This window comes from Zychaea mexicana (assembly GCF_025766255.1).
Source record: "Zychaea mexicana strain RSA 1403 chromosome Unknown BDB00scaffold_16, whole genome shotgun sequence".
Lineage (NCBI taxonomy): Eukaryota > Fungi > Mucoromycota > Mucoromycetes > Mucorales > Lichtheimiaceae > Zychaea > Zychaea mexicana.
Genome location: NW_026516679.1, coordinates 77,489 through 104,560, shown reverse-complemented (window position 1 = coordinate 104,560; position 27,072 = coordinate 77,489). Strand labels below are relative to the sequence as shown.

Here is a 27,072-nt window from a genome sequence, read left to right as displayed (position 1 = left end):
TAGCACAGAGAAGCGATTAAAGTATAGCATCTTAATCTGCTCTAACGTCACTGTATTTGCAGTAGTCACCGTCTCCACAAGGAAATTACTGCCTTCCTTAGTGATTTTTGGCAATGATTTTCCTTTATGTTTGATGGGATTTGCATTTCCATCACGTTCTGCATATCTCTTTTTGTGATCGAAGATGCTAGATTTGGCAACACCTGATACACGAGATATGGTGCGGTACTTGGCGCCAGCAGCGCGTAACAACAGAGTTTGTAGCATCTGCTGCAGGGAATGTGGCGTACTTGGTCCACGTCGGGTGGTAGGCGTTGTGGTGGTCTTTTTTCTGGCTCTTTGATGCTCAATGACATCGCTGCTACTCGAACTGACGGGAGGAGAGCCAGCGCGAACTGAAAGCACTGTTAGCTCTTCACCTTCCTCCTCTTCAGAGCTGCTGGTGCCAGCATCGTCAGAAGAGTCGATACCATCGTTTGGCTGTATCAGACGGGATTGTTCGATCGGAAAGTAACTGATTTAATATTGACTCGGTGCATCGTCGAGCTCTTCTTCATGGACAATATCAACTGATTCCATGTTTGTATCCTCATTATAAATGCTGGTGGATGTGGTATTGGCTGTTTATAAGATCCTATAAGAAAATTGACAAATACAATGCATGCATATTCTCATCTAAAAGGAAGGCAAGTATATACCAAAGGGCTGTTGGGTATCAACTATATCCATATCACTCATCGCTTTAATTAAGCGCTTCAATGGCGACTTTTTTGTGGATCGTTTTTTGATAATTTTTTTTGTTTGAAGGTTGGAGATGTTCCCTTGCTGAGGGCGTGATTGCTGGTGTGTTTCAGATCGTGCTTGGGAGCGTGTTTTCATAGTCGAGTTTATTGATTTTAATAGGGGGAATAAAGGCGCAACAGGTACCAATATTTATAGAGGCTTTTTGTGCAAACAGAGTACAAGACATACGTAGAGCTTAAACAAATTTATTTCTAATATGTGATGTACGACGGCTAAACTTAGCGTTGTTCCTCTCTTGTTTCACCTATACAATTTGGTTAGCTCTTCCGTGTACGTGGCTACGGATATGAATAGTTGATACACTCTTTTCACTTTTAGCGCTAAGGTGACGTGTTCGCCGTTTCTCTGTTCTTCTAGACATTACCAGTTTGATTGCTTGATGATCCAAGGTTTAGCTGCTCCAATGCTTTTGCCAGGATGGCAACATCATACTCAGTAGGAACCCAGTTTTGCTGAGCTTCTTCAATATTTTCTGTCAAAGAGTGTAGTTCTTCGACAGCTGATTCGAGTTCTTCAACAGTAGGTGCCTCCAACGTTTTAGCCACACGTTTCGTGGTGCTTGAGTGCTTCTTTGGTTTGTTATTTCTTACTCTTCCCATAGTACAGTGTACAGAAAGAGGATTGGGATGAAAGTGGGGTGAGAACTTATTTTTGTAAATACCAATTTCAAGAGAAACTCATCATTTGCAGGATATTCCTTTTTGGGCTGTCATACAAATATCTTTTATTCTACATAGTCCTTTTTCATCGAAAAGATAGCCAAACAAAAACAAGGCGTAAAATATAAAGCTATATAGATGCTTCTATCATATAACAAGATGAGGCCATTGTCACTCGCTAGATGGTTGACAATGTCTGATTCTTAGTTTTCAAAATGATAAAAAGATTAAAAAAATGAAAATGGCATGTTGCGTCGCATAGAGCATTTCTATATGTATAAAAGCAAAAGCATTACACTCTACTTGCAGATAATCTTCCATGAAATTATTCGATAGTGCTTAAAGGACTGTCATCTAAATCGGAGAGATTTTTGGACTTGTATTCTCGTCAAAAACGCCATTTCAGGTTGCAGGTATATATAGATATGCCCTAAGAATGAAGGCTTTTTCACCTCATTCACTCATTCATATTCCTATGTCTTCAAACGACGATGCAGCTGTACCTCGCTCACCGACGCCTTCGCCTCCTCCTTCGGACGATACAGCCATTGTCCCAGACAATAGTTATCATACATCAGAGTAGTCTGTCAAGTACATCGCGCTACGCTATTGTACAAGGGAGTGGCTGCACGCTAGTCGTAGAGAAGTAGCTGATGCCGTTGGAATCACCATTGCCACTGCTCTCCAAATAGAGGCAGAAATCTATAAAACAAATGATCAAATCATGGCAGCACGCATAGAACGTGGAGAAGATCCAGATGGTTAGTACTGTAGCAAACATGCTTTATGTAAATTAGTAAGAGGCTAATGCATATCGTTTTTATTTATTCATCATCCTGAACGCCACTTCGCTTCGGCAAATACGAAATCTATCGTTCGCTGCACTCGCTTGCTTATTAATGCTGACACATGACTTACTGAACACTAAATAAAGCCATTTACGCCTAGAATCCTACTGAGAGTTTGAGAAATATAAGCATAATATATTGTCGAGAGTAGTTGTTGATAAATAGAATACAGTAAGACACAGAGATTGGTATGAAGATAAATCACAGAAAGGTGAATACAAACGTGGTTATAGAGATAACGCGAAAGGTAAGTGGGGAATTGCTGTTGTTGCCTCATAACTACAGGCTGTCTTCTTGTGCAAGACAATGGGAAAGAAAGTAGTGGAATGCGTGATCCGTGCAATATTATCTTTCAAGGAACGCACCTGATGGCATCCGCCAAACGCCTCTCCCATTCTGGAACTTCTGGCCCTTATGCTTCCTTCCCTTTCACTTACTCTTCTGCTGCCTGCTCTTCTTGTACATCAATCCTTGATGATGGCTTGTTTGTAAAGAGCCTTCACCTTGAGAAAAACTCTTCGATCAGGTTCTAAAAAGGCGAATAGGGGGCAGGATGACAAGATGGTATCTGCGCTTTTCGACTACTCAAAATCCTGGTGTATAAATAGGTGCATTGTCACAAACAGAATTATCACCACGACATACATCTTCATCGAGGACATCCATCACGCTTTCCAAAACAACTGCTTTTGTTCCTCCTTTGCCTGATCTGATGGTAGGCTCGACAAAACCAGTATGGCTAATGGCTGCTAGAAGGGTTTTTGATGCAGTCCACATCGACAGAAGACAGACATGCACAACGGTGTCACATCTCGACCAAGCAGAGTTTCTTGTTACCGTTTTAGTGAACGACCTTTCATCAATGAAAACACAGTCAGCCAAGTAGTCAAGGTTGCCATTTTGAATATGCTTGCGCATGTAATCTTTTCAATTGTCCTTAGTCACATTGTCTGTGCGGGCTCCAGGAATAGTGCATTGCATGTTTTAAGGTCAAGTTGCATTTGCACAGAAGATGTCTGTATATAGTCGACAAGTAAAGAGTTACAGCATATGTATTCTCGGCGATATTACGGGTCACAGTACTACGTTGCTTAAAGCACCTTGCTTAAATGAGTACAAGGCGTAGGCACCAAAAAGCAGTGACTAATAGCTAAAAATGCTGCTAGCCAAGCGACAATACCATGGGCGAAACAAAAATGCTGTAAGCCAAATGAGGGGCTGTTGGCCAAGTGACGATGCTGTTGATGAAAAAAAATGCTGTAAGCAAATTAGTAATGTTGTTAGCAAAAAAGAGGACCGTTGACCAAATGAAAATGCCGTTAGCGAAATAAAAAAAATTGTAAGCGAAATAATGATGTCGTTGACCAAATGAAGGGCCGTTGTCTAAATGACAATGCTGTTGGCGAAATAAACTGCTGTAAGCAAATTAGTAATGCCGTTAGCGAAAAAGAGGGCCGTTGACCAAGTGAAAATGCCATTAGCGAAAAAAGGGGCCATTAGCGAAATAAAATGCTGTTGGCCAAATCAAAACGCCGTTGGCCAAATGGAAAATCTCATTGGCAAAAAAGAAAGCCCGCGAACGAAATGGTAAATCCCATAAACAAAAAAAAATCCCATGAGCGAAAAAAAAAAATCCCGTTCGCGAAAATTTTTGAGCCCGTGTCTGGGATTGGATTTTAAATCCTATATCATTGACTCCATGCACAATCTGTTTTCTAATACCGCTTCACGAATGGCAAAAGCTTGGGTTGAGCAAGGACTTTTGACAAAAGAGCATTTGGTGGATATGGAGACGGAGCTGGAAAAGGTTGTACTGCCACCGGGATATACTGTTGGATTTGGCTGTATTGCTACCTAGTTCGCTGGTATGACATCGGATGAATGGCGAACATAGACAGTTGTGCTTTCCCCTGTTCTGCTCAAGTCAAAGCTACTTGGTGAACATTACGATAACTGGCTCAAGTTCGTCGAAGCTGCACGTATCCTTTGCCAACCCTCAATCAAGATTGCCGATGTCGACATTACTCAAATCCGCTTACTGCAGTTTTGCAAAAAGTACGTCGGACTGTACGCCCCAGAGTTTATCACGCCAGACATGCACCTCCATGGCCATATTCGCGATACTGTCCTCGATTTCGGTCCTTGCTATGGATTTTGGCTCTTCAGTTTCGAATGGTATAATGGTATCGTCAAGAACCAGAATATTAATTGGAGGGACCTTTTTGAAGTGACGTATATGAGGCAGTTCTTGATGGATGTGTATGGCAACGATCTTGTGCATCAATATCAGCGACAGTATTGCAATGAACCCATGGTTGCATCAATTGCCAGTCTTCTTGTACCGCTGCAAAGGAACGTTTCGGCCGAAATGACTATGTTTGATGTGCAATCGTTCTTGGACGCTTCTGATTTGGAGCTGAATCGTCGTCGCCAAGGGCTATTGGTGCGTGAATCAGAGCTGCTGCCTCCATCAAGCTACCCTTTACAAACAGGCAAGGAAATACACATAGACCTACGTCATTACCGCTGCTTGGTCGAGTATTATCGAAGTATCAACAGTGGCCATTATTTCCCGCTTAGTCAAGAAGCACACAATCTTGTGTACGACGTGATCTACAAGTTCCCGAAGATCGAGCTGATAGGTCAACAGTTCATATCGGAGATGACTCGCCACATGCGCGTGAGCACATACTGTACGTCCGCGTTGTTTTTGCTGGCGGCGAACCCCAACCTAGTCGCATCCTCTACTTTTTCACACACAAGCTTTTAATCGACCGGCAATATGTAGAACACGTCTTCACTTTTTTCGAGTTTTTGAAGAAGAATGAGACGGATTTTGAGTCGTTCTGGTTTAGAAATCTGCCAGTTTACCACCTAGTAATCCTTCCATACAGCAAGGATTGCATCGTCCCCATACACAGGCTCCATTTTGGCGTCATGGTCTGCCTGCTCTATTCGATCGTAGCTGCACTCTTGTATACTTGCCTCGCAAAACAAAAATTGTTTACACCTAATCGATATATAGAAGTATAACATCATCAGCATCTGTCCCATCCACATCTTATTACATATTTTTTAAATCTCTTTTGAAAATAAATACCAGGCTTGAGGAAGTATACATATTAACAAGTCTTCTTCTATATAAGAAAAAATGTGAATAAGGGTTAGATCTGTAGATAAAAGGGAAACAACATACTAGTGAGCAAAACTTTCAGATACAACAGTAAATACGTACTGAACTGATTACGCCGTTTTTTCTTCTTCATATATTCGTGCGGTGTTGTTAGTAAGAAAGTTCATCAGAGAACGTTCATTAGTGGCAGTGTTTTCTGCAATACAACATGTTTGTATGGGTCGATTACTGGAGGCAACGCTGCTACGAACTCATTTGGCCAAGGTTAAAGAACGTGTGTGTGTAGAGTTGCTGTCCTTCTATTTCGACTCAATTGCTGGCTGGTTTACCTAATTTGATCACTTGAATTTATCTGTTTTTTCGTTTGAATTAACTTGTTGTACTAAATTCCTCGAGCTTTCTATTAGTTCTAAAAGTAAAATCTGGTGAGATTGATGTCGTGCACTTGGAAAAAATATATAGAAACCGTGGAAGCAGATACAACATAAAACAAGATGTTCATAATGAAACATTTGAAAATCTTACTATGAGCACTTTTTTTAAACATTCGTTATGACAACAGTGATGCTCTATTCTTATAAAGCTGCTTTCTATAAGAGAATTATCATTTAAAACTTATTTAGAAAGAAAATGCTCCCACCACTGTTCCCTCTCCTCTACCTTTTTGTGTCACTCATAATTAAAAAATGATTAATGCTGCGATTTTTTTTCGTAGGGCGCAGTCTTCAGTAGAGCATCGTCGTTGTATTAAGTGAATATGTGTCATTATATTTAACAGATGGAGAATAATTATTGATCAAAGCATCGTTGTTACGCTCAGTAGATGCTGCATAGGGGTACTCAGAAAATCCGGATTGGCTGGTCCGTTTCGTTTCGAATTGGAATGAAACGGATTAAGATTGCATTTTTTACGAAACGAAACGGATTCGGATTCGAGATTGCTGATCCGGATCAAAAACGGTTCAAAAGTTTGCGATCAGTTTGATCTGTTTGATCCGTTTTTCCTATGTCGAATGCACAGCATGCTAATTCTAGTACAATGCACCTCAACTCACAACTCCATTTATAGAAAACAAAAACGAGTTTTTATTTGTGCTAAGTTAGTAAAGTTGTATATGGTGCAGAAGTAAAAGTAGCAGTAGTATCCATACTGTTGCAGCATCAAAGTACGGACTCTGCAAACACCAAAATATATGGTGATAGATCCTCTATTTTTTCAACTAACACATGATATTGAGGTATGCTTGCGTTATATAGCCATCCATCTACTGTCGTGTATCAAAATAAAGCAGAATGGCCTCGCTGTTCTTATGCCATACACTATGACGGAAAGAAACATGGCTGTCCAATACTTATTTCTACTATTTGATGTGATCATAAGATTTTGAGCTTGTTTATTGCCTAGAAGAGAACTATATACCTATCAGTTAGCTTAATTAACTAAAGCTGTATTATAGAATATAGACATCTCCTAAAGGCTGAAAACAATAAACGAATGATATGATAGCGGTAATGGATAAAATCAAAGATAGATGAAAGTTAAGATTGGCATATACATTGTAGCGGAAAACAAAGCATTGATCCCGGAACCAAGTAGGCAGTTATCAGCAAAGTCAAGTAAAAATGTTTTGCTTATCAGTAGGATAACAGTGTAAAAAAAGTCAAAGTAAATGCAACGATTTTCAACGGGCAGTTATCGGCAATGTCAAGCAAATTATGTCTCGTATATCAGGAGCATATCAAAGCAAATGGCTCCGATGTCAATGGGATTTGTTATCAGCGGAATCAAGTAACGGAATCTCATAATTCGATAGTGATGGGCATAAGCATACATGGGTGTGGAAAAGTAGAAAGCTTATCAGACATTATAATACAGAGGCACCCACTGAATATCGATAGCTGTTTTATTTAGCAAAAAAGCAAACCCGGTTTGCACCAATAGCCTGATACCGTAGATCTTTTGAGTTGGGCCTAATTGTGGCGGAAATAAATTACGTTTAAGGAAATTACGTCCTATCCTATCAAGCGTCATCCTGGCGCTGTAGCGGATCGTTAATGCACGATGTAGAAGTGCTTCACTATCATGCTTGAAAATCTATCATGCTTGAAAATCTATCATGCTGGAAAGTCTATCATGCTGCAAAAAGAGACGTAAAAGAACAAGGAAGCAACATATATCAAAGCAAGAAGAGAAGAACGATTCAAAGGCATATACGCATATTTTTATTTTAATAACCGAGTAAGCTATACCACTTTTCTTTACCATATATTAATACACTGCCATGCCTGTGTAGATACTTACAATGAACCAACCCGAGTTTTCAACTCTTGGTAAATGCCGTCTTTCCACCAGCAATCATGATGACTTGTCCGATCATGGCGAAGTATGTTTATATCTTCAAAAACCCGTTGCATCACAAATACGTACCTGACCATCTGTACTAATATAAGTCGTTACTGTTGGTTAGGAATCATCAACTCTTGCTTGGGCCCAAAGCTTTATGTCAGTTGACCGCCAATCGTCTGCCATGTCAACCGATGCTGACATCGTTGAAATAGAGAGCACCAGCGATATCGAAAGCGTCATTTTAGGTACCAATAAGCGGCAAACCAAGGGAAAAACTGTCAAAGCGCGCAAAAGTTGGGTGTACAAATGGTTCAGAGAGGCCCACAAAAGCCAGAGTGGCGGCATTTTTTATTATTGCAATGTTCCAGTCGGCAACGACTTCTGCAATAGAAAATACCAAGATCCCAAAGGTACTACGACGAGTCTATCCAACCATTTGCTCAAGAACCACAATATTACCAAGAATACTTCCATTGATGCACCACTACAGGGACAAACGCTCGACGCCTTTCTTGCTCCTAGTTTTAGCGTTTCCAGGTTCAGCTCTGAAGCATTCTGTCACACACTTTGTCTTTTTCTCGTGTCTGCTGCTTTGCCATTTGCGATCGTCGAGAATCCGCGGTTCCAGTCGCTGCTGAATCTTGCACAATCAGCACCGACAACTACGCATGTCAAATTGCCAAGTAACAGCACTGCCGCCCGCGATTTATTTGATACATACCTTATCTACCGCACTTGCATATTCGAGGTACTGAAAGATGTGCTGTTCCTATCATACACCGTCGATGCCTAGGCAAGTGAGTGGAGGGCTTCTCTTCTTGGTATCACGGCCCACTGGATCGACAATGATTAGAACCAGCAATCAATCGTCCTTAGTCTGGAGCTTCTCACCGGTCCATATACAGGTTCCAACATGGCAGACGCATTCCTCAACGTGCTGGGTGACTGGAGCCTTGCAACAAAACCATTCTTCTTGACGGCAGATAATGCTTCCAATATGAACACAATGGCGCAAAACTTGGAGTACCAGGTCGGTGGGGATATTTTTGACGCCACGCAGAACAGTATACCCTGTATAACCTATGTTTTAAATTTGGCAGTACAGGCGATTCTCCACAACAGGTTGCATGGCGAGGCGTGTAATGATGAGTAAGAAGCTTTAACTGGTAGCGACGATATAGCAGTGTTCAGTACAGGTACGAAAAAACACACAAGCTAATAGTACACACACTATGTTAATTATTATTGTCGTTTCTCTCTTACCTAGGCAAAACACTGCGTAAGCTTCGCAAAGGCATTGTCAGTATTTGCGCGATACCACAAAAAAACAATCAATATCTCGAGACATTCAAGTCCTTATACCAGCTAAAGCAAGGCACCAGTGGAGAAGATGGAGGTGAAGATGTTGCCGGGTCTTCAGAGGAGCTTGAGCTGATCTTGAACGTGCGTACCTACTGGAACTCCACCTTTGACATGCTGCAAAGGGCCTTGAAAGTGAAGCGTAACTACAATCGAGCATGCCACAATATAGCAGGTCTACAGAACTACCAGCTGACAGACACTGAATGGGTTTGCCTGGAATGTATCTGTGAGTTGCTCTATGAATTCGCCAAGTTGACGCCGTTGCTATCAGATTCCTCATATGCCACTATGAACCTCGTAATCCTCAGCTACAATTGATTGCTAGACAAACTTGAGCATTACTAAGAACAATGGAAAGAAGTAAGTAAACGTTTAATCAGCATAAATGTAAAAACACTCCCATATAGAAGCAGTGAAGTTCTAAAACTTTCCTTTGCAACTGTAGACATGGCCGGAACTTGCAGCAGCTGCAAAATGCGGGTAGAATAAGTTGCAAGGATACTACTGCAAAGCAGAAGGACATGTGTACGCTGTTGCGCCGGCCATGGACCCGTGCCTAAAGTACGAATGGTGGGAAAGTGAGAACTGGGGTATATTTCGGATGGATGCAATCGAGCTGGTCGAAAAAGCGTGGGAGTCCTATAAGCCAAGCAGAAGCCAAGTCATGACTCCTACAAACCCCGATGCACTGATCAAGAAGGTGGCCATTAACAAAGACCAGCTTGAGAAGTACATCCAGGCAGATACAGTGACTGATCCAAAGGGTGGGGCTGACAACGGTGTAGTATTGGAATATTGGCGATCGTAAATGAATGACTGGCCCAAGTTGAAAAGAATGGCACGAAGATACTTAGTAATTCCAGCCTCGTCGACAGGATCAGAGCGCACATTTTCTTGTGCAAAGCAGTATGTTCCTAGCTCGCGGAACAGACTTGCTTCGAAGAAGCTAAAGGCAAGTATGTTGATTGACTCGTCGAGCAAATTTTTTAGTGAGGAGTAGCCTGCAACAAAATTTGTCCCTTTTGGTTTTCTGAAGACTGCTTTTTTCTCTTTCCTTTTCCCTTTTACCTGCATCTCTTCTTTCCATCATCCTCTTCCCACCTTTTTTTACTTCTTATACACTATTCGTTCCGGTACTCTGGTTGTTACATATAGAAAATAAATAATTTTTTCCAAATACATTTTATACTTTGGAATGCTTTCTCAAATCTTGCTGCCTGTCTTTATTGCTTTCTCACCATTACAACACACTCTATAACAACTATGATAAACTTCACGATAACTCAATCCTGGTCATAAGAAAACATACTTTTTTTATAACGTCATTTCCCATTTATATATACATCGTTTAATGAGCCTTGTACTGACATACTGATCCAATATTGATCCAGATTCAATCCAGATTCTCACGAAACGGATTGGAACTGCAGTTTAATTATCTGGATCAGATCCGGATTTCAAAAAATCGATCCGTTTAAAAACGAAACGGATCCGAGTTCGCTGCAATCCATTTCAAATCTATGAATGAAGACCCCTAATACTGCAAGAATTTGGAAGAAGTATGTAGCAGAGAAGTAGGTAGCGAAGGCCAAGTTGAACCCCATACATCCTAATGAGAATAATCCTACTAAAAGCAAGAAGGGGGCCGCTCTTTACAAGATGGAGAAGAGGCTGAAAAATTTTTTTCTGGGATTTCTAGGTTATAAAAATCAGGGGACCAACCAGCTTTAAATTTTATACTATTCTTATACCAGTCTTATACCAATATCGCTCTTATACTGTTCTTATACCAATGGTATAAAATATACTTATACCATCTTATATACTACTTTTCCTGCCGTGGTTGCTGGAAATAACCAAGGCCAACACACTCTCAACATTTTGTGTCATATCAACTACGCGTCGATGGTTTAGTGGTATAATATCCGCCTGCCACGCGGATGACCCGAGTTCGATTCTCGGTCGACGCATTTTAAAAAGCAATAATTGCTAATTTTGTTGCAGCTCAAGTGTGTTATAGTGTCGTAGCAAGATTTGACGGTGACACACCGTTTCCTTTTTGGATTTTTCCCGCTCCCTTTTTGACATATTTCATAGCCATTTTTTCTACCTGTTTCTGTTCCTTCATATTGTAACTCAATCATCCCTTCGCCGTTATTCTATAGCTACTTCTTCCTAATTCTTCCATTCACTCGCTAGAGCTCAATCCACTGTCCAACATTAGCTACAGCTATTCTTTCTATCTTCTTCTGTCGCGCAGCCGACCTTATATACATTATCCACTATATCTTGCATTCATCGTAGTATTCATCATTTTCGTATTACCTTGGACAAAACATATAAATACCCTTCCTCAGTATATACAATAAAGGATTATCTTTCAAGTCAGCTCTTATTCTTCTTTATTCTTTTGTTATCTCTCTTCTATTGGCTACGGTATTGATCCACCAAAAAGACTTCGACAATAGCCAGATTTGGCTGGTCTTTCCTTTTTCCTTTTGTGATACCTGTCCATCATTTGAACATGTAGTCGCTTCACGTTAACACAGGATTGTCAAGATACATAGTTGTCTATTGCTTGAACATGTATTAGTCTCTCATTACAATATGTAGCTATCATAGCATGTCTAGTAATAATAGAAAACATATAAATATCCCCTTCATTAGCATCCCCTTATTTCTTCCCAGTTGTGTTTGAAATAAATTGGAGGTGGTGGCTGAGTGGGATGAAAGAGTGGATAATACTGACAGTGGGAGAGGAAATAAAGCATAAGATCTTTATTTTTAATTCTACACACCCGCTATAGTAAACCAACTGCTGCGATTTCAGCAAGCACAAGTTGAACTAGTATTTTGTTCCTCTTGACTAAGGATCCTCATAGGAACCGAAGAACCGATCCAAAAGTCGGGTCGGGTCGGTTCTGGTCGGGCCGGTTCCATGGAAGAACCGAACCGGAACCGACTCGGTTCTCTTTGGTTGGAACCGAGGAACCGACTATAGATTCGTCGTGTCATTGCAACTAAATGCATTGACTGTGCAAGAATAATTGTTAATGGAGGGACGAGTGAAGTTGTGTTTTTCCGAGCATAGGTTTATTTATTTCTTCTAAGAAAAATCAATATGTTATATAACTTATATCTATCTATTAAAAAAAGAAAGGTTGTGAAATGGGTGGAGTAAAAGAAAGTATGAAAAAGAAAGTGCAAAGACAAGAGAAAAGGGACGGAGTTGGCAGGAACAAAGGAGAAAAGAGGAAAAGCCAAAAAATTTTAAGGGTACCAGGAGTTCAAAAGCATTAACTTTTTTATGGTTTCCTCAGACAAACGATTGCGGGTGTACGGTAGCAAATGTCGAGCTGCCGAGAAAGAACGCTCAGAAGGAGTCGATGTTGCTGGCACCGCCAAGTATTGTGCAGCCATGTTGCTTAAGTTCGGCCATTTCTGTGACTGGGACTCCTAGAAGATTAGCTCTGTGTGCTTGCCTGCTTCTACCATTGGCATCATCGGTTGTTCGCCAATGTATTCCTCTAATTCGTCTTGGCTTCGGTCGATCCGGTACAACGCATACATCTCCTGCAGCTGCTCGCTCACTTCGATATCGACATCCGCGCGATCCTTGAACATCGACCAGGTATCCCGGACAATTTGCTGGCTATACTCCTGCCATTCCCTTTCCCAGCCGCTCTTAGCCCATCAGACAAACTTCAGGCTAGGATCCATTGCAGTGGCGCACGCATAAACGTTGGACGTGTCAGTCTTGCCGTAATACTTTCGTAGCTTAACGAGACCGACTTCCGCTGCTTCGCACAGGTCGATGGGTGTGGATGGGCTGGTCTTATAGTCCTCAAGCCTGTCCATCAGATGGTTATAGCAAAGGATGGTGAGGTTGATGGTGGCATGCGACTTACTGGCTGACAACCTCTTGGTCACTTTCTCGAACGGCTCAAGGAGAGCACGGATCTGCTTCAGGCGCTCCCATTCTTGTGCAGTCAACCTATACTGTGCCAGCGCCTCAGTGCACATTGCGTTGTAGCCAGCCTCGACCGCGATAGCCCGCGTGATCATTTCAAACGTCGAATTCCAACGAGTACGGACATCAGGAATGAGCCTGAGTTTGGGACAGCCTTCGTTGTTCAAGGTACGTAGGAGCTTCTGAAGCGTTGCGGTGACGATCTAAGGTAATAGATTAAAACCTGTTAATCACTTGAAAAATAGTTTAATGCTTAATTAACTGATGACTACCTTATCTTGGTAACGCCTCTTCGTAGTTTGACCAGCACATTAGAGTTGGTAGGCATTTGTTCTTCGTCGTCGTCAACGATTTCTTCTTCTGGTGTCTGTGCTGAAAGACCAACTCGCAGGATATCCTGAATTGCCAAGTTAAGGACGTGTCCAACACAAGGGATATGATGGATGTCTTTACAGAATGGCCTTGGTTTTATAAGTTGTTGGTGAGCACATAGTTTTTTATGAGTATCTTGGCAAAGCAGCATAATCCCAGTAACTTACCAATCTTTCTCTTTCGCGCGTCGTTCGATTACGGTCATCATCTTGGTCATATTCGATGCGTTGTCACTCGTAATTGTGAAAAGCCTCGAACAAAGATCGAACTCATCTAAGACTTTCAAGAAGGCGTCGGCAAGGTTCTCTCCAGTATGTGGACCTTCCAAAGGCTGGAACCCTAGGCGAACTTCTTACAGAGTCCACGTCGATCTGCACATCCAGTGTGCTGTCACACCAAGAAATTCTTGCCGGAATGGGCTGGTCCAGCTGTCGACGGTGCAAGAAATTTTTGGCACGCTCTTGAGCAAGGCGGCGGTTTGTTCTTTGGCTCTGATATATTCTTCGTCCAGCTATTTCAATGAAAGTTAAGTATATGTCTGAATCCTTGTTTAACAAAACATGAAACGAAGTTTACCTTTCTCGACATACTGTCAGCATTCAAAAGCTTGACGGATTCTTGCGTAGGTGCTGATTGTGCCATGTAGAACAACTCCTGCAATTCTTCGCTTTCGGCCAAAGTAAATGGGAGCTTGCTCTTGACCAAAAATTTGACGAATTGTCGTTGGAAGGCGCCCTTTTCAAACGTACGCTTACGCTTAAATTCGACATGCTGGTCCATTGGGCCGGCTTGGCGCTTGTTCCCCTGAACGTGCGGACCAGTTGTTTGCGTGATTCGATGGACATTCTTCAGGTGCTTCACAAGCCCAGACGTATTACCTTGCTTTGCGTCGTACACCTTGTTGCAACCAGGCTGCTGGCACTTGATTTTCGGTTGACCGTTGATAGAGACGCGTTTGCCGTATTCATGAGTGAGAACCCAGCTGCTTACTGACTGCTTTTCTTTACCGCTCGTGTCAATGTTCGCGCTGTCACCGGCAAGCTGTGTGATTTTGTGGTGGTCGATCATGGAAGCGGAATCATCGAAGCACTCTTCATCAGTGTCCATTACATGCGAACCGACTGACGCCATGGAGACGTTGGATTGATCACGGGCTAGGGAAGGAGGAACAAAACTTGATAACGAACGACTTGTGTTGGATAAGGACGAATTACGGCTAGACTCTCTCTATAAAATGGTACTATCATCAGCTGGCTGCAGGTGATATTGCATATGATGGAGTATCTTAGATTAATCTTACGCGATCAGAAAGAGCACCACGAGCGTCGTCAGAGCTGGAGCCAACTGAGTAGTTTGGGTAGGTCATTGCGTTGGATGTGATATAAAAAGGTACGGATATAGAGTAGAATGGTTCAAGCTGTATGTAAGTAAATAGTTGAGTTATTTTGCCCAAAAATAAAGTTGTTGCTTTTATACTTTCCATGACGCGTTGAGGATAATGATACCAAACGGCAGCTTCTCTTCAAATAGTGCTAAGTAATACCTCGCCTGTCATTTCGCAAAAGGAAGTTTTTAGAAGTCAGCAGCATGCTGAGCTGTACCACTGCTGAGTGCGCGATTTTTGCTTTCAGTGTTCTTCCTTTAATCGTTCGTGTCCATTCGTTATTAGCAGTATAAGTATAATTAGCACTGCTGAGCATGCAGCGTTTAATGCTGCGAACCAAACCAAAGGCACGTCAAAATTTTCTTCTCAGCAATCTGTACACACGTCATTACACAATTGATACAGCAATCTTTTTTCCGGCAATCTCTGAAATCCCCCCACCAGATCAGCGATTAGAACACATTTCATACTTTAATTCAACAATCAACCACGCACGGTCATACTGTATATCCACAATTGAAATAAAACACATTTTCTATTCACAAATTTCGCTATGCACTACAATAATTACGCCTTCCCTTCGATTCACGCGATTATCATTGTAATCTTGTGTAATTCCATCCCTCTTGAAATTGCAGTTGAAGAACTCGGTTCTAATCTCGGTTCTCGGGTCGGTTCTCGGGCCGGGTCGAGTCGGTTCTGATGTACATTGTACTCGGGACGGTTCTGGCAGAGAACCGTCCCAGCCCGGCCCGTGAGGACCCTTACTCTTGACGAATAAAGGAAAAAAAAGTATATGATCTGAATGGCTTAAAAAAGAAGAAAAGCAAGATTCAGGTAAACGATTTTATATAGACTGTGCTCAAGAGTTAGCAACAGTTGAACGGCGTTCCTGGAATCCTGCAACACTATTTTTGTAAGTGGATAAAAAGAAGAAGAAAAGTGCTGTTGTATTGTGTCAGCAACATGGCAGTCATTGGTTCATGCTTATACATCGTTAATGTTCTGCTTCTTTTATTATTATTGTCATTGTTATTACAAACATCACTTGACGATGGCCTTATTTTCAAACACACAACACTCGACGACTTTGCGATGCTTCTTCTTCCACAATTGCAAAACACACACCAACGAGGGCAACAACGATTTATTGCATTCACACGTATACACGATTTGCATGGCGCTCTTTTATCCCTTCTTTTTTATAACAATACTCATAACGGATCTTGCGTTATTGCTTTTTTTACACGTACCGATTTCCTCCTTGCATACAACAACACATACGTCTATATCTGGCATGGTCTCTGCCTTTTGTATTCCATAACATGGATACCGGCAGTTGTGATGGATAAGGAAGTACATTCAGCTATATCATATTAGTGGATGGAGCTGGAGAAAACGTATATCACGAGGGCTTTTTTTATCATATATTGAGAGTACCTAAAAAAATAAAGTGCTGCGTCAAAAACAATGCGTTATGATGTTTCAGTTGGCTGCATAAAAAAGCATCATTGATGGATATTAGGTATATGGATAATGGAACGTTGGATAAGAGACATGCCAGAAAAGAGGGATAAATAATGGCTTGTCTGGGTAAAGTATGTTTGTAACACTGTTTATCTTGTTCTTGACACTTCTTTCACCATGAACCCTCAACAACCTCAACACCCCGTATATACTGTTGAAAATATTCGCTTCACTCTGGTACATTCGACTGTACCTAGCATCCTCGCTCTACCATTGCAACAAAAAGTGTGTGTCCCTGCTGCCGAATAGAAAAGATGTTTGGAGATCATCTCAGAATCATGTGGTTACAGTTGGGCAGGCAAGCGTAAAAACTTAGGTGAAGGTGGCGGCCACGTGTCTTACAGCGAGTCATTTTACTGCCATCACACTGGTACATATACTCCCAAGCATACCCAACGATTAGTGCAAAAGGACAGCACAAAGTGCGAATGTGCTGGTCGTCTGAAGGTGACAATTTGGCGCATGTCGCAAGACGTTTGTGACATTGAAATGTTGAGCGCCCACACTAATCACGTTCCTGATGATCACGACGATGTGCACCCTCTTCCACTGACACGAGCAAACGTCGAAAATATCCGCGTCCAATTGCACGAGTGACGTAATTGCCGCGACATTCATGTGTCCGTTCTACGTCAAATTGATGCTTTGTAGGAACAAGGTCAAAGAAATGTCAATTATGAGGACGTCTACAATATGCTGAGCAAGGTACAGTATGTTGTGAGAAAAACAGAGATTTTATACTTGAGAAAAGGTTTTGACATATGATTGCATAACATTTAGATTAAAACCGATCTTTATCAATATCACGAAAATGATATAGTCTCAGTGCAGTCCTGGCTTGACCAACAACTTATCAGTCAGAACTACATTGTTTTTTGCGGTGACCCATCTGCTTACTCATCTGACATAGGCATATTCTCATTCGGCTTTGTTTCGCAGATGCATTTGGCCCAGCTCCAAGGAACAAGGTCTGTCTGTATAGATGCCACACACTTGGTCACATCTCGAACCAATGATTTCATATATACAATTGTTACGCGCGACATACATACAGACACAGGCTATCCAGTCACCTATATGTTTACCAACAAGCATTCTGGTGACCCTATTTGTCAATGGCTTTCTTTTCTTCGTACAAGGTGCAGTATAAAGATCGAGCAAATGACGATTGGTTGCAGCATTCCCGAGATAAATGCCATCCAAGCCGAATTTCCTACTGCAGCCATTCATCTTTGCGAATTTCACGTCATCTAAGCTTGGAATCGTAACTTGAAGAAAAAAGTTCGTTTAGATGCGTCGCATACAGCAGAAGAGTTACAAGAGTACTGTTCGTCAATGATGGCAGCATTGAAAGTGATCCTACGCGAAGACGATATCGACATGTATTACAATGCAATCTAAAAGTTCCAGCAAGAGTTTGACGACCAAGTCGAATTCTAGGACTATTTTGAGCAGCAGAGGCTACCAAAAGCTATGATCCAGCGGTGGTCGTACTTGTACGTTGAGAGTAGGAACAGGTTTATGATGACGAATAACTATATCGAATCATGGCACAACTAACTCAAAACTGTCTATTTTAAACACCTCGCAACAAACGACTCGACCGTTTATTTTTTATTCTTACACACGAAGTCGAGTATTATTTCAAGAAAGAACGCGAGCAGGTTTACAGCAACAACGGTCGTATAGGTCCTTTGGAGAATGAACTGTCCCGTCGTCGATACACGGCATCCCTTATACATGTCGACGCACTTGCAACAATGATCCGCAATCCTCAGGGTGAACATGGAAGTGTTCCAATGATTGATATGTGAAAAGTAAAATCATTTACGGTTCTATCTGAGGTGTATGATATAACTGTCAGAGATGACATGCTTATTGAATCATGTACCTGTGAGGATTTTGTACATAGAAACGCGCCATGTAAGCATATATATCTGTTGAAGCGATTCACAGACATGCTGCTTGTTTTTGAAACAGAGCGGCAAAATGCAATAGAACTTGTTCCTAGAACGATTGCTTCCAGTCAAGGTGAGTTGCAAAATGCTGAAGCTGTTCAGAATGTAGATGTTGAAGCAAACGAAACAACGATCGACATTCTCGACGATGTATATGACAACTTACAGTACATTGCATAATAGCTCACCGCTCTCCATCATAAACGCGACCATATACTACGCATGTCAACAATCTCGCAGCAAGAAGCCCAATATTTTGCACAGCGTGTTCGAGAGCTTATGTTACCTAGTGAGGATATAGAGATACAGGAACGAAGAGATGGAAACGTTTTAACCGTGAAAGTCGAAGGAGCACCACGAATCCAAAAGCATTAGCATTTCGATGGTGTGTGATCGGAAGCGGTTTCGAGTGTACGGCAGGAGAAGTCGAGTTTGGGAAAAGCAACGTTCCGATAGTGTGGAAGTGACTGGGACCGCCAAATATTTGCCGCCATTGCAGCCATGTTTGGCCACTGGGGCTAGGATTTCCAGTATGAAAGGACCAGTGGTTCTTGTCCTTTCTGGTTTGGTACCGGTCTTCTTAATCGCTCGTTTAAGTAATCCTCTAACTCGTCACCAGCCGTGGGCGACATATATAGGCTGTACAAGCTTTGCATCTCGTCATTCACTTCGGGCCTCATAGCAGCGCCTTTCGGGAATGATGCCCAGGCCTCGTGCACCATCCGCTGGCTCGACACTTAGTATTCGTCTTCCCACCCTGCTTGGCGCCACCAAGAAAACTTCATCTGCGGATCCAATGTCGTCGCAACTATGTATACATCCATATCGTCTACCTTGCAATAGTACCTTTGCAACTTGTCGAGGCCACATCTGGCCGCACGTTTTAATTCTAGTGGATAACCATCACTGACAATGTCCTCCAAAGTATCCATCAACTTGTTATAATGGACAACCGCGGTGTTGATGGTAGGGTGGCTCGTACTGGCGGACAAGGCTTTCGTCGACTTATAGAAGGGCGCCAAGATTTCCTTCAGCTGGTCGATACGCTTCCATTCTTCCGTTGTGAGCTTAAACGGTAATAACTCATCGTTGGTGCTATTCGAGCAAAGTACGTTATATGGTACACGTAGTAAGGCTGCACGGTCAAGCATGTCATATGTCGAATTCCAGCGGGTGGCCACGTCGAGATGGAGGGTGAGCTGAGTGGAGCAATCCGAGTTTTGTTGGCGCATGAACTGCTCCATGCGCTGAGGCGAAGAACTATGTAAAATCAAAGGTATAATGAGTAAATGGTGCCAATGATACCATCGAGTAGGGAATACGTATTTGATGATAGTAATCACTTACCGAATCTTTTTGATTCCTTTTCGTAGCTTGACCAGCACATTCATTGCTTCGATCTCTTGCTCCTCCAAAGTGCGTTCTGCGTTTACCTCGAAGGTTGCATTGACATCGACTTCGTCATTTTCGTCCTCGACATCACTATCACCAGTATTGTCGCGCAACGTTGGACCTAGGCCCCAACGTAGGATGTCTTGGACCACCAAGTTCAGCACATGGCTAAGGCATGGGATATGGTGCTAGCCTGCATGGAATGATCTAATACAGATGGTATTGTATAAGCTCATGAACCGATATTGCCAAATATTTCAAATTCGCATTTATACTCTCGATACTTACCATCCATTGTCAACAGCGTGGTGCTCAACGATCCGAGCCATCTTCTTCATATTTGAAGCATTATCCATCGTGATAGTAAATAGTTTGGGCCCTAGGCCGAACTCATTCAAGACACGGATAAAAGCATTGGCAAGATTTTCTGCTGAATGGGGCGCATCCAGTGGTACAAATCCGAGGATGATTTCATGCATGGTCCAAGTCGATGGGGAAATCTAGTGGCCAGTAACAGAAAGGAAAGCATCGTTGTAGGGGCTGGTCCAACCATCAAGTGTGCATGAAATTGCAGTAATCTTGTCCAACATGGCGCGCAACTTAGTTTTGTACAGACCGTACTCCTCTTTGGTCTAAAGGTAATAAATGGGGCATTAAAATTATAATTGTTTGTCTGTATTGTGCAAGGAAAAAATGTATCTAATATTTACCTTATTCGCAATCGTATCGGCACTTGGGAGCTGCACCATTTCCGTGGCAGATGCAGATTGTGCAATCTCCAAAAGTTCCTGCAAATCGTTGTTCTCAGCCAAGGTAAATGGCAGTTTGCTTTTTACGATGAACCTGACGAAGGCCTTCAGAAATTGCTCGGGTGTGAATACACTTCGGGCACGCTTCGTCTGGACAAAGGAATCAAGGGGACCACCAGAACGCTTGCTTCTGGTGTGGGTGCTGCACTCCCTAGTGATACTATGGACCTTGTTCAAGTGCTTGATTAATCTGGATGTATTGCTTTGCTCGGCAGCGAAAGTTTTGGTGCAATTTCCCACTAGGCAACGGATGCGTGGCTTACCGTCCTTGTCATCATAGCGCTTACCGAAGCTATACTTGAATACCCAACTGGATCCCTTGCCTTGCGATTGGTTAACAGATATGGAAATAGACTCGGAATCAGTGTTGGCACCGCCGGCATCAATGTCTTCATCAGTAAGCGATATAGTATCGACTGACATGGCGGAAGGCACACGAGAAAAGGTTGGGGTTTGGATAGGAGTTTCTTATGCCTTAATGGAAAAATATTATGGAGATCAATACACGTTTACAATTTGCAATAGAGTTCACCACAGCACGACATAACACGACACAACACAAACCAATCGCATAGTGATATTTACCCCATCATGAAGAGCAGCACAGACATCGCGGGAAGAAGAACCAATTTGATAAACCATGATTGAAATGTAGGAAGGCAACAGAGTTTTGAGGTAGAGTAGTATGTTAAGTGTACGCTAGATACAAGGATCGGTGCTTCAAAAATAAACGCCTTTATATATTTTTCAAATGATGCCGCTGATGTCATTTATTAGACTTCTGATGGACGGATCCTTACAGATGATATCATCGACTTGTAGTTTACTCAACTCAATTCTTCCGGCAAAGCAAAACGATGATGATATTATATAAGCTCATCCTGAAAAAGGTTTACATTATTGCTGGCTGTCAATGCTTCTATGAATGACGCGTTTCGGGGTTCCTGGACGTGTAGTAATGAGGATCGGCAATAAAAAAGGAAAATGATATCATCGTTTTCTTATATTTAAGCTCACATCTTCCGATGACCTCATTTGTAACCACTTATTCTGACATCAGATGCACTAATGATAGAAGGAGTTCTGCTTCAGCTAGTGGATTATGTGGTGACAACCATTATCATCCATTTTATCCATAAGGCAACTGTTTATCATATGTGCGAACATGTAAATGAATGATCTGGATGTACTTCGTTTGTAAATTCCTTACTTTTAATTCAATCACTTAATTTGACGTGATTGGAAAAGAAATAATCGGAAAAGAAAAAATACACTCATTTCCTTTGTTACTTTTTCTGACGGCAGCTTGCTTTCTCTGCCCATGACGCGAGTCATTACTTATTCATCTACTTTGCTACCCACAATGCATTTTTCTCTATGACGTACTACTTTACTAGATTTAGCATGGCTTCTCGATCAGTTGTATCAAGTTTGTGCATTCTGTCCGAGATTGCGCATCCTGGGGCCCGTAACAGAATTATCTTACCGTTCACCCTTTGCGTTTTATGAGACACTATACACGCGTAGAGTCGCAGTAGCTGTGTGTACTGCCAGTTGCGGTTTAATTCCTCCATATTACGATAACATATTGTATGATACTAGTAATACTACATCGCTCTAACTACTATAAGCACCCACTTTTTTTTATAAAAACTGTGCTTTAATCTTCTAACGATGCAATAACCCACATCGTATAAAAAATGTTTACATTCTGTTTCTCTTATTCATTTTGAGATCGCTGTTCAATGTACCATAATAAACTATTCTTTTTTACTGAAGTATTCAAGTATACCGCGATATTTGGACACACACATTAGCTTTCATTTAAAAGATACCGAATTTCGCCTTTTTTATATACATGATGGGTTCGGTTCGATTCTCGGTTCTATGGTTCTCGTCGGTTCTAATCAGTTCGTTCTTGCTTTGGACAGTTAGGTTCGGTTCCCTTCAAGAACCAAACCAAACCAAACCGTACGGAACCCTAGCTGCAGTCCACAACTACTTTCCTTATATCGCACAGTCAACTATTACATCATTGCTTGCTGCGCAGTTATTCTTTGTGATCGTTATTTGTGTACTTTTGTATTATATCATTACTATAGTAGTTTAGACAAAATATATAAATATCCCCTCTCATCATATATAATAAACAGTATCTTTAAGTTATCTTTTATTCTACTCTTACTCTTAATGATCTCTCTTTCTATTGGCTACAGTACTTATCCACCAAAAAGACTTCAATATATTACATGAAAACTATGGCTGTGACATTCTTTTACACAATATCAAAATAACTTTAAAAATTAACAATAATAAATGTTCCCCCACCGGGAATCGAACCCGGGCCACCTGTGTGAAAGACAGGGATCCTGACCACTGGACCATAGAGGAGAGACATCTGTCGAGCATCGCGCGCGGCGAAAATCACCTCTTTTTATACTTTTCTTCACTCTGCACCCCCAAAAACTCGTCCTTTTTTCCGATCACCCCCCAAAAATTACGACCTCGACCTCGCCTCGCGTAACACCCGAGGCAACCGCCAATATTCCCACCTCACCACGTACAACAGCTGTGCACCCATCCCTAGCAGCCCCAGAATCAGCAGTACGCCTTGCCCTAGCACCACCCATTAGTGCAAAGCGGCGTGCCTCAGAGCGTGCTACACGCATCCCCAACCCCATCAACAAATCCCCTCCACCCACAGAAGGGAATTCCCAGCAAAAACGGCAAAAACGCCTCACAGCCACAAAAATAGATACACCACTACACAACCCCAACAACAACAAAACAGAGATGGTAGTCATCAACGGCCATGAGGTCACACCATCATCCCAATATGTCCGTATACCTGAAAATAGCCCACTTGCTGCACAGGGTACCGCCACTATCGAGCAGCAAAGGCAACAACAGCAGCAACAACAAAACAACAGCAACCAGCAAGAGCAGCAATACTCATTGTTTAGTGCTCTGCATACAACACTCCCTGACACCCAGACCCCACCACCATCTGCCACACCTGAAATTCCTGCTTGGGGGCTTGCCCTCCAACAAAAAGTAGAGCGCATGGAAGCTCTGCTTGAGGAAAATAAAAAACTAGTGGAAGAAAACAACAGCCTCCGCTCTGAGCTGGATTCAGCGCTCATGCGTATTGCCGAGCTCGAAATAGAACGTTCTTCGGTACCACCAGCAATAACAACACCTATTATGGATAGTGCCCCTGAGTATGAAGACGAATGTCTCACCGGCGCTATTGAATCTATTCACGCGGGCACACAAGAGTCGCGAGCCTTGTACCAGCAAGAAAAGCATGCTCGTGAAGCCCAACAGCAGCAGGATAGTGAGAAGCGGTTAGAACGCCAGCTGAAGCTGATGGATCGTATGGATCAGCAGCAACAACAAAAGCAACAAAAACAACAAAAACCCACAACAACCAGCAACAACAAAAAAACGTATGCAGCGGCAGCTAGCAAAAACGTCAGTAGCAGCAACAAACAAAAGAACCGTCATATGGTAAAAGTACCCACAGCAGCAATGGTGGCCTGGGCCAGCCGCGGATTTAGACCCATAGACGCAACAGCACCACAAGGTTACACTTTTGTGTACCTTAATAGTCATCACCGCATGCCGCACAGCGAAGTGCGCAAACGTCTCACAGCCATGTCGATCCCCCAAACGCGTGTACTCGACATTCACTTCCCTACCAAAGGCATTGTTGGATTATTGATCCATCAATCCTTTGAAGCAGAGCTCAAGGCCAAGCTATCCGCTAAAGGTGACATTAAAACGGTGGATTTCGATCCAATTGCCCCTGCTGTTTTAAAGGATCCTAAGCTCGAAACCCTCATAGCAACAGAAAAAGAAGCAAAGGCAAAGGACATCCACCAACGCCGCATTTTCCGCACGTGTTTGCAATTGCCCCAAAAACACCTTGGCTATGCCATTGTGCGTTACTTTGCGGACGACAGTTACACTGGCCCCCACAAGGTGCCCGCCACACTCTTTGCCGAGTTTCAAAAGCTCAGGCCACCACCAACAATCCGCCGTCGCCAATTGACAGCAGCAGAAGCAGCAGCAGCATTTGGCACAGCAGCAACATCAAGGAGCAACATGGACGACGACGGCCGCAAGGACGACAGCGCCAAGCAACAACAACAACAACAACAACAACAACAAGAGGCCGTGGATGAGGATGATGATATGGCAGAGTCATCCAGCATCCCCTCCAACAACAACGAAGCCTCCGCGTCAAACAATAATTAATGAGTGATCACATCAAGATTGCTCAACTCAATGCATGTGGCATCAACAAATCGCCGGATGTATTGATTAATTATTGTACTGACAAAAATATCGATATTTTATTGCTGACCGAAACACATCTTCTATCTGGACAACTCAACACACCATGGACGCAAATACACAATTATGCGTGGAGATCAGGCAACGCGAGAGGGGGCTTTGGCGGGCTATCGCTCCTGATCCGTCCTGATTTTCCTTTCCATGTTCATCCTCATCCACATCCAAATCGTTATACACTCACCTGCAGCATTGGACCATACACCCTCCATTGTCTCTACCTACCACCACTTACACTCCCAACCTCCGCATTCACCTCTCTCCTTAACCAACTCGACATCAACGACACCACCATCGTGCTCGGCGATCTCAACGTACGTCTTGGGCAACAAGTTGGCGATCACGGCACCAATGCTCGCGCACCATCATTCCAGCAATGGGTCCAAGACCACGGGCTCGTTATTTGGAATGAAACATTGGCATACGGCATCATGACGCACTATCGACCGAACATTGGATCTAGTCTCATTGACTATTTCCTCTCACCGCCAAACGCTATTGTTGGACCCGCCATGACAATAGAACGTGAGGTAACGTTTGGATCCGACCACCACCTTTGCCAATTCGACTTCTACACGCATGCACCACTTGACCGGCTGCCAGCTCCCAATGCGCCGCGTCAACACTGGAAACTGCAGCGTCTCAAGGAGGACGACGTCTATGCAGTCTATGTTGATGAGTTTACTCGCAGCATTGAACCGATTAGTGACGAGATCCAACACCATCTCGATCGCAATGACATAGACACGGACGCACTCGAACAGATCGGCCAAAGTATCACCAACGCCATCTACGATGCACTAGATCGCAGCGTCACCCGAGGCATCGCCCGACCGAAGCAGTGGAAGTGGTTCTGGACTGAAGAACTACAGAAGCTTGCTGATGAACGGCAACAAAAGTATAGTCGCTGGCGACATGCACCTCGCAACCTCGAACGATCCGCATTGTGGAAAGAGTATACTGATGCTCGTGAAGCAATGCGTCTTGCAATCCGTCGTGCACGTACCCGTCAATGGCGCGAATTCTGTACGACGATGCAACGCAACAATGATGCCGAAACTAACATGATCATCAAGAGGATGCGCAGAAACCGTCAACGACCAACGACGTACTCGCATCCTGCCGGTCCTGCCCAAGCCGTTGAAACGATGATCACGCACCTAGCTAGTGTTTTTGGCGGTGAAAACACTGAGCCACCACGCCCACGATATGATCAGCTTGTCGATGTCGGTGACGATCCCTTTGATGTCGAACGTGTCGTACAAGTGATCCAAAAGGAGTTGCCTGCTCGAAAAGCACCCGGATCCGATCATATCACTGGTGAGATGCTCAAGCCGATTGCTCGTCCCCTCGCGTCGGTGCTCTCACCATTTCTTCGTCTATGTTGGAGCTGGACTTACGTGCCTTGTGCTTGGCGTACAGCACAAGTCGTACCTATTTACAAAAAGGACGATCCAACATTAGCATCAAACTACCGGCCAATCAGCCTCACCAGCACGTTTCGAAAGATCACCGAACGTTGCCTGTTACCCGAACTACTGCGCCAAATGCCTGCACTCGACATAGCCTAAGGTAGGTTTCGTGCTCGCCGCGGTGCTCTCGATCAGGCTTTCAACCTGCATATGTTGATGCGCAATTACGAGCGCGAATTCGGTATCAAACCTGTCGTGGCCTTCTTGGATATCGCCGGTGCGTACGATTCTGTTCGCCGTGAGGTGATATGGGGCGCACTCGAAGACCATCTGCAGCCAGCACTGCTTGACTTGCTCAAGCACATGTTCAACGACGTCTCAATCACAGTCATCCAGCAGAATTTCGAGTCGCGTGCAATTCGTCCTCGTTGAAGATTAATTATTAACAATAATATTTAAATTTATATTATATATAAGAAATATAATATAATTTTAAAAATAAGATAAATATTTTAGTTTTTTATATTATGATGAAAAATAAATACGTTAAAAATAAAATATTATGTTAATAATTTTTATATTTTTAAAATGTTATTTATAATTTTGTTTTTTTTTATTTTTTTATTGACTAAAAAATTTTTTAATATATAAAAGATATATATAATATATATAATATAAATATGATGATTAAAAACGGCGGAATGGTAATGAGCATTCCCCCTCTCTACCCTAGGAATAC

The 27,072-nt window shown here is 42.7% G+C and overlaps 1 protein-coding gene and 2 non-coding genes across 3 annotated transcripts; 2 read left to right on the top strand and 1 right to left on the bottom strand.

Moving 5' to 3' along the window:
• Positions 1-1,938: 1,938 nt before the first annotated feature.
• BDB00DRAFT_869689 (uncharacterized protein) lies at positions 1,939-2,411 on the top strand (the record flags this gene model as incomplete). Its single annotated transcript, XM_053126629.1, has 3 exons — positions 1,939-2,042; positions 2,106-2,224; positions 2,398-2,411. 3 exons carry the CDS (start codon positions 1,939-1,941, stop codon positions 2,409-2,411), a joined length of 237 nt encoding a protein of 78 aa, XP_052982343.1.
• Positions 2,412-11,052: 8,641 nt separating this feature from the next.
• On the top strand, positions 11,053-11,123 carry BDB00DRAFT_t29. Its single transcript has one exon. It is a non-coding gene; the product is annotated as a tRNA-Gly (tRNA).
• Positions 11,124-22,884: 11,761 nt separating this feature from the next.
• On the bottom strand, positions 22,885-22,956 carry BDB00DRAFT_t25. The gene has a single exon. It is a non-coding gene; the product is annotated as a tRNA-Glu (tRNA).
• Positions 22,957-27,072: the final 4,116 nt, after the last annotated feature.